Source organism: Crocodylus porosus, unplaced genomic scaffold (genome assembly GCF_001723895.1).
Source record: "Crocodylus porosus isolate Cpor-Errol unplaced genomic scaffold, CroPor_comp1, whole genome shotgun sequence".
In the NCBI taxonomy this organism is placed as follows: Eukaryota; Metazoa; Chordata; order Crocodylia; family Crocodylidae; genus Crocodylus; species Crocodylus porosus.
The window spans coordinates 118,132,597-118,141,671 of record NW_017728931.1 but is presented as its reverse complement, the minus strand read 5'-3'; the positions used below and the strand labels follow the sequence as shown (position 1 = coordinate 118,141,671).

Genomic DNA, 9,075 nt, shown 5'->3' with positions numbered 1-9,075 from the left:
TGAACCTGTTCAGCCTCCACAAGAGAAGGCTGAGGGGGGATCTAGTGGCCTGTTACAAACTAGTCAGAGGGGACCAGCAGGCACTGGGGGAGTCCTTGTTTCCCCAAGCACTAACAGGAGTGACTAGAAATAACAAGCTGGCGGAGAGTAGATTCAGACTAGACATCAGAAGGCGCTACTTCATGGTCAGGGTGGCTAGGTTCTGGAACCAACTTCCAAGAGAAGTGGTGCTGGCTCCTACCCTGGGGTCTTTGTGAGGAGGCTAGACCAACACCTTGCCGAGGTCATTTGATCCCAGTACTTTTTCCTGCCATGGCAGGGGGTCGGACTTGATGATCTGCTCAGGTCCCTTCTGACCCTACCAACTATGAAATTATGATTAAAGTGGCCTGAAATCACATCCACCACTGACGATAAGTATGTTAGAAACAATAGCAAAAAGTTTTCTTATGACTGCTCTTATTTTTATAATAAATCTGTATCCGTATGTTGAGATTACAGACAGAGGTATAAGAATAAACTAACAAACAGAAATCAGAACAATGTTTTTACCTTATCTTAAAACTGTAAGCTCTACATCTGCTAGGTGATGGCATAAAACATCTTTTGCCCAGAAACTTCAAACAATATGAAACTTGAAACACGTGCTTTCATGGTTTGGCTTGCATTCTTATCTGACCATTTACATTCATTATTCAATGAATTATTGGGAAGTCTTTACTATGCATATACTTTCCTGTCCCCAAGCATGCTTACCAGACCAGAAATCTTTCCTGCTTCAGTTATAACAAGGAGAATATTTACATCCTTTCAAACATAAAGATTACTAAGCTGGTCTCCAAAGATACTGTCTTTCATTTATTCTTGCTACTGTAAAAGATACCCTTCTGTACCCTTCTAGGAAATAACCTGTTTGCTAGTATCATTCTTGCTCCTTTTAAAATACAGATTCATCACTGTCTGGAAGGGCCTGGTTCTTATGCCATGGACCATGTTGGCAAGTGTCTGTTTGACTGGCCATTATGGCATATCAGATGCTAATTCTCAGTGATTTTGTTTCTTGAAGTATGAACACTTGGTCTTGTGTTGTTCAGCATACAAAGAAAATTGCTTCACTCAGGGTGCATTCTAGTTTTCTGTCTTGTTGCAGAAGAGTTAAGGGGACTTCCAAGTGCTAGCCTGAGATCTGTGAGTAGAGTGGCTGCACAGACTAAATATAAAGCCCCATACTACAACTCCTGTCCTGTTACCTTCTATTGTCATTTTAACCCATTCAGGGCTCACAAGCACTTTTTTGGCTTCACTCCAGGGACCCTTTCTCTTCTGGCTCTTCAAACCTAGAATTCATTCCTTTCTAGGGTTCTTTATAGGCCTTGTATTTCTAAGCTTTTCTTTAGCTAGGAGCATCACTCCAGGTCTTATCTTTGCCTTGGTCTCTAAGATGTCATTTCCTAGCCTTTTTTTTTTTTTGGAGAGATTCAGCAGCCATTTTCACTGTCCTGTTGAAGAAAGAGCCAGGCAGAAGCTGCCCTTTCCAGCTCTCCAGATGACTGGATAGAAGGGCTCTGATATAGTTCTGTTCGTCTGCCTAGCAGAGTTTGTATTTGTTTGGTTTGAATAGGAGCTGAGGATATACAGAACTGTGTTGCCTCCCTCAAAGGATTGGCATCATAGAGCAAGGCTGAACTAGCAAAGAGGAGAAACATGAACAATGCAGATATGGATAGATTCTATCTGCTTGCTGGTTTCATCTGTTAAATTTTAAAAAGGAAGTAAATGAAGGAAAAGCTGTGCTGCTTTATGTTCCATTAGAAAAGAGAATCTTTGTAAAAGGTAAGATGGTCAGGGCAGAGGCCATTCTAGTCAATGAAGGGTGAAGACAAACTCTGTTATGGTTAGTACCTTTATATTACTTTGTATTGTTTGGAAGGGTCAGTCTAGTACCCTCATACCCATGGACTTGAACAGAAATTGAAGAGAAGCAACACCTTACTGCAGTGGGATTCTCAGCCTTTTTAGATTTGGGTCATCCCTCCATAATTCTTGAATTTGGCAGCATCCCCAGTTGAGAACCATGCTATGTTGCCTTAGCTTACCTCAGTGGTTCTCAACCAGGTGATGCCACCACTGCCGCCAGATGGAACTATTGCATGCGCCTTGTGTGCAGCCGGACCTGGAGGGGTTTTTGGCACAGATGTGCATTCTCTTGTCTTGTTAGCATTCTCTGATAAACTTAAAGCAGGCCCGGGAGCTGTCTCATGCTGTAGCCCTTCCAAGCTATGCCCTGCACAGTGTCTCCCGGAAACAAAGGGATGTGGGGCAAGCAGAACTGTCCTGCACACCTGTGTTTCTGAGAGAGGTGTGCAGGGGGAAGGGGTGGAGGGTCTTGCAGTACTCGAAGGTTCGACAGCATCCCACAGAACCCCAGCTGAGAACTTTTGCCTTACTGGAATAGGTCCTAAGGTGTTTCAGCATACATGTCATCACCCTACCATTTGGGTTCTATTGTAAATCTGTAATGATTACTAACCATTTTGAATGCGTAGTGAAGCATTATACAAAAACTTCAAATACTGTCCTGTTGAGGGCAGGCAAGTACCAAGATAGAAAATAAGTTTACTTATTATTTTGAAGTATAAAACTGTTGAAAGTTTTTGAGTATGAAAAACTGCAGTTTGGGAAAATCTTCTGTGTATGATCTTACAGATACTTTATCCGAAGGATTTCTTTCACAAATTATTTTACTATTATTAGGCCTCAAGTTCTTATGGTTAACAGGTAAAATACCTCTCTACTGTCAAACAGATTTATGTGATATTAATAATATTTACATTTATTGCACATTTATTTGCAGTTACTTCTTAAAAGAGTATGAATTAGGAAGGACACCCAATCCTGACATAATGTGCAACAAGCATATCAAATTCAATTATTTTCTTCGTTATGCCTTGGATAACCTTGGTAAGCCATTTTCAAGTGTGTCTCTATATTGAGCCTACTACTGAAGCGTAAAACAGTACAGACTCTTGGGGAAATATGGTAAAGAGCTTAAGTTTGTATGCACATTCGATTTGAACATCTGTTTCACTTTATACTAGTACTTGTAAAGGATTTCCTAAATTCTGTCAGAATTTTCAATTTTATGGAGATAAGTATAAATTTCTTTCAGGGAACTGTCTTGCTGTGAAGATAGGTTTATAAGCTTGGTGGTGCACTTTGGCACATCAAAACCAAGTCCAGTATACTAAGGAATAATTTGCATTAAGTATTTGGGCTGCATTAAGGACACAATAGCACCAACTAGCTTTGTAAGGCTTCTCAGTTGTAATGTACCTAGTTTTTGCTCTCATGATTTCTTGTCATATATTTTCAAATATTGATATAATTTTTCATATAGTAAATGTTATGAGTTTTAACTTCAACTTTTTTTTTACTTTGATAGGAGCAGATGCAGTAGCTACTGGACATTATGCAAGGAGCTCCCTGGAAGAGGAGGAGGTTTTCCAACAGAAATATATTAGTAGACCACAGGGACTTTTCAGAAACCGATTTGAAGTGAGAAATGGTAAGTCATTATTTTAATTCATAGTTTACCCTAATTATAAACACACAGCATAAAATGATGAAGGGCAACTATTTCCTTCACATTGTTACGTGCAATCAGAGATTAAAATGGAATTTGCTTTTCAGAAAGATGAAATTTCTCAAAGGTCTGACTGATCCAAGTATAAGGAAATGTGAAGTATTACTAGAAAAAAAGATTTCTGATTTCTAAATCATTTTTTTGTGTTTTGACGGTCAAACCTGCCTTTTCTGCTGCTGAACTTGCATTTCTGAACAAAGGAATGAGCTCAGATTTGCAGTATGGTTATCAGCTAGCTTGCTCATAAAAGTATAAGTGAATTTCACAGTGCAGCTTTGTAAATTCTATCATTCTAAATTGGCATAAACCATGAATGAAGCAACATTCATAAAATGCAACTGTCAACTTACTTGAGTTAGAAATATGTAATTAAATAGAAGACACTTGCTTATAGCCTTCAAGGAGATCACACAAATCTTTATTTCAAATGTTTTAAAATAAGAACTTACCATATTTACTCAAATTCAAGATGAGGTTTTTCCCCCAAATGACATGAGGGGTCGGGGGGTGGAGGGATGTCATATCTAGATTTGAGTACCAGCCCTGCTGAGCAGGTGGCAACTCAGCTCCAGCTTTCGCCCTGGGCTTGGAGCTGGAGCTGACGCTGAACTGCTGCCTGGCCTGGACAGGGGCAGGGATGTAGCTGAAGGAGTGTGGGAGAAACTGATGAAGGTGGGTGTAGGGTGTGCATGGGGCAAACTTGCTTGATGCTCCCCCTCCACTTACCTTTTGCTCCAGCTCTGGCCCCTCCAGCTTTGGCCTGATTGGGCCCAGAGCCACCACCATGGCTTTTGCCTGGTCAGGTGGGGCGCAGCTGCTGCTGCTGCTACTGATTGCCCTGGAGCTAGAACTAGAGCAAAGCAGAGTAGAGCGGTGGGAGCGGAGCCAGAAATGAAGGGATAGGCATGGGGGGGGTAGCTGGCAAGTGTCAGGCATAGACATGGGGGCGAGGTGGAGCAGGGAGTGGTGGGCAGCAGGGGGCAGCGTGGTGGGGGTGAATGGCAGAGTGCTAGGCACTGGCTAGGCGGAAGTGGTAGGGGTTACAGGAGCAAGTATGAGGGGGGCATGTGGTGGGGGCAAGGGGCAAAAGTCTGGCTTCTCACTGCCTGCCACTGCTTTCCCTGACCCTTGACTAATTAGATTGTATATATGGAAAGTCAAACGAATTTATAATTTTCCATATGTAGAATCTAGTTATTGTGGGGTGGGGGGATCATCTTAAATTTGAAGTTGTCTTGTATTTAGGCAAATAACAGTATTATGAAAATCCTAGATATACCTGCTACCATATATATCTCCAGTCCCTTTTTGAATGTTGTGGCTTGAGTTACTGAAGTCCTGTGGTAGTACGTTCTAAAGTTTGTTTATTTTCCCAACATTCATAACTGGTAACAGGAAATGCATTGTCCACTTTTTAAATTTAATGTTCTGTTTCCTGCATGTTGAAATAGGAAGAAGATAAGGTCCCCGTAGATCTTATTTGTATTGTTAATTATATTTATCCACCTTTTATGATGTTCCCTTTTTCTCATGTTTAAGGTAAAAGCCCTAATCTTTTTACTCTGGTGATATCATTGGCATGGAAAAAAATTTAAATCACTCTTGCTGCTGTTTCTGGTCCTCATCTCATTTTGCAATATCCTTTCACAGATGATGTGACTAAGACTTGCATTTATTGCTAAAAGGATTTGGAATAGTTTTTCTCTCAATTCAAGAAAGTTAAATTCCAGAAATAAATTGTTTGGATATCCTGATCTTGTACTGTTAATCTGTTTTAAATCGCATAAGACTTTGTGTGAATGCTGTGGTTTATTTCACGTTCAGAGGCCAGTCATTCAGTAAATAAGTTTTTTGAATTTCCTTATTCTCCAATAATAGAAAACCTCCTTTAATATCCTGTCATTTGTGATTAAGGGTGACTGTAAATTGGATTTTCAAGTAAGTGAAATTAGTGGAAATTTCTGTGGAAAATAAATTTGTTCATTCAAAAACTGAATTTAAAGAAATGAAGTGTTTGCTTGTCTTTTGGCCAAAATGCACATTTTGCCAAAAAATCAAAGATTTTGATTTAGAAATGCAGCTGTGATGTCACTGGCCCCCATTTTCTAATGTAGCAGGTCCTGCTTTATCTACCCTGCAGTTCGGAGGTGTGGTTTCAGCATGTGTAGATATACCAAAGCACCCTGGGATGCTGGAGGACTACCCCATGGCTTTTCTCATTAGGAAATGTCTGCAGACATTTGTTTCCCCCAGGAGAAACTCTCCCAGGGGTTATTTAACCATTTTTTCCAAGGTTATTTTGCCCTGGGAGAAAAATCCTGAACATCTGTACACTCATCATATCTCCCAGGAGAACAGTGACTCTCTCAGGAGAAACAATCTATGCGGCTTCAGTTATTTCAATAACAGAAACCAACATATGCGTTTGAGCGCAGTAACGAAACTGAGATTTATCCATTTACAGGCATACCTCGGAGATATTGCGGGTTCGGTTCCAGACCACCGCAATAAAGTGAATATCGCAATAAAGTGAGTCACGTGAATTTTTTGGTTGCCCAGTGCATATAAAAGTTATGTTTACACTATACTGTAGTCTATTAAGTGTGCAATAGCATTATGTCTAAAAAAACCAATGTACATACCTTAATTAAAAAATACTTTATTGCTAAAAAATGCGAAGTGAGCAAATGCTGTTGGAAAAGTGGCGCCGATAGACTTGTTCGACAAACCTTCAATTTGTAAAAAACGCAATATCTGCGAAGCGCAATAAAGCAAAGCGCAATAAAACGAGGTATGCCTGTAATTAGGAAAAACGGTATCTATAGTATGAGTTCCTATTTTAGGTAGAATTATACTAGTTTAAGTCCTTTTTACATACAGCTTAAATTACGTACTTTTGAAACTTTTTTGTGCTCTGACCCTTACAGCTGTAAAACTCCTTAGAGGAGCTGATAACATGAAAGACCAGACATTCTTCCTCAGCCAGATTTCACAGGATGCCTTAAGAAGAACTATTTTTCCTTTAGGAGGATTAACAAAGTCTTTTGTAAAGAAGATAGCAGCAGAAAACGGTATTCATCATGTGCTAGCGAGGAAAGAGGCACGGTAACACCTAAACTATTTTGACTTCTGCCTAGCTTTAAGACACATTTTTTCTGAATTGTATGGTATTATAAACATGGGATAAAAGGTCAGAGACCTGTTTGAGTCTAGTGCCCATAGGGCTAACATGCTAATGCACATCAGTTTCTGTTGCCAGTGGCACGTCAGCAAGTGATTTGGCTAGCATCATGTCAAGCCATGTTTGACTTTCTAGTCCAAGCAACCAAATACCTAGTACAGCTGGGTCAAGTGAAACCAGCTCTCACAGTGTGAGTATAGAGCAAAGCTCAAACATGTGTCTCTGAAGCTGTTGTACCTTAACTGCTCTGCCACTGGACTCCTTAAACTTGAAATACCTATTAGAAAATAGTCAAATCATTTTCTTAATTAAATTGCATAAGAGTATATTGCTTTGTAATATGAGTTAAAATACATTTGGACTGTTCCCTCATTAGGCACAGGACTGTACTGTATTTCCAAGGGTTAATATTTAGTTTAGATATTTTAGTATTCTTACTTTTTTTCCAATTGCTGTAGCTTTTAGGAACTCAGATGGTGATACTTGTGGGTAGTATGATCAGTGAACTTTAAGAAAAGCTTTTTCGCTGATGGGAAAAGGAGTCTAGGATCGCTGATTGTATTTTACAAAAACCTTACTGAGGGTGCAGGAACACACCATCCCGATATGCAGAAAGAATAACAAATATGATGCTCAGCTTAGCAGAGAACTCTTCAGTGAGCTTAAACACAACAAGGAAGCTTCCAAGAAGTGGAAGCTTGGACAGATGACTAGGGAGGACTATAAGAATATTGCTCGGGCATGCAGGGATGAAGTCAGGGTGGCCAAAGTGCAACTGGAGTTGCAGCTATCAAGGGACATGAAGTGTAACTAGGGTTTCTACAAGTATGTTAGCAACAAGAGGAAGGTCAGAGTCCCTTACTGAATGGGGGAGACAACCTACTGACTTGATGAGGAAATGCTGAAGTATTCAATGCCTTTTTTATCTCGGTCTTCATAGATTTCATAGACATTAGGGCTGGAAGGGACCTTGGAAGATAATTGAGTCCAGTCCCCTACTCAGGGGGCAGGAATTCAGCTGCAGTCATAGGATCCCAGCAAGATAAGCATCCAAATTTTTCTTGAAGTCATTCAGTGTAGATGCATGAACCACCTCTGGTGGTAGGCTGTTCCAAACCTTGGAGCCTTGGACAGTGAGAAATTCTTCCTTATGTCCACCCTGAAACAGTCTTGCTGGAGTTTATAACCGTTTGACCTTCTCATCTCTTGGTGCCCTCTGGTGAACAATCGTTCCCCCAGATCCTGGTGAACACCCCTGATAAACTTATAGGTGGCCATCAGATTGCCCCTGAGCCTGCACTTTTCCAGGCTAAAGAGACCCATAGCTTTCAGCCTGTTGTCATAAGGTCTGTTTTCCTAACCTCTGATCATGTGCATGGCTCTTTTCTGGACTTTCTCAAGCTTCTTCACATCCCTTTTGAATTGAGAAGCCCAAAACAAGACACAGTACTTCAGCAGTACAAGGGGTGAATGATGTCCTGGGATTTGCTTGAGAAGCATCTATGGATGCAAGCCAGTGTTTTGCTTGCTTTATCACATTTTGCTTGCAGCATCACGTTGAAGGCTTATGTTCATCTTGTAGTCAGTCATGACCCCCAAGTCCCTTTCATCTGCAGTGCTAACCAGCGTAACACTGCTGAGTCTATAAGGATGCTGCAGGTTTTTCCTCCCAAGGTGGAGAACCTTGTATTTTTCAGTGTTAAACACCATCAGGTTCTTGTCCACCCATTTGGTGAGCCTGTCAAGGTCAGCCTGGATCACCCTCGTGTCCTCGGGTGTGGATGCTTTACCCCAGAGTTCGGTATCATCGGTGAACTTGGCCAGTCTGCTTCTGACTCCAGCGTTCACATCATTAATGAAGATGTTGAACAATATGGGTCCAAGGACAGAGCCTTGGGGGACCCCACTGGTCACAGGGCACCATGACGATGGACTTTCGTCAACCACCACCCTCTGGGTCTGACCACAGAGCCAATTTCCCAGCCAGTGGATCATGGTGGACCCAAGGCCACAATTGGCCAGTTTCGCCAAGAGGTGATCATAGGATACCAGATCGAAGGCTTTTTTGAAGTCAAGATATATGACATCAATCTCCTCTCCCTTGTCCAGGTGATAGGTCATCTGGTCATAAAAGGAGATAAGATTGTTCAAGCAAGATGTATCCACAACAAACCTGTGCTGGCTATCCTTCAGGATGTTGCCATTGGCCAGTCTGTTGAGCATGGCCTCTTTAATAATCTTTTCTAAGACC

General features: G+C 41.1%; 1 protein-coding gene across 1 annotated transcript in view; it reads left to right on the top strand.

The window, feature by feature from the left end:
• TRMU (tRNA 5-methylaminomethyl-2-thiouridylate methyltransferase) overlaps nt 1–9,075 on the top strand; it is a 28,721-nt gene that overhangs the window by 3,396 nt on the left and 16,250 nt on the right. The window contains exons 3-5 of the mRNA XM_019543517.1: nt 2,855–2,961; nt 3,443–3,565; nt 6,571–6,743. Coding sequence (XP_019399062.1) covers nt 2,855–2,961; nt 3,443–3,565; nt 6,571–6,743 — 403 coding nt within the window. The remainder of the gene's footprint in view (nt 1–2,854; nt 2,962–3,442; nt 3,566–6,570; nt 6,744–9,075) is intronic.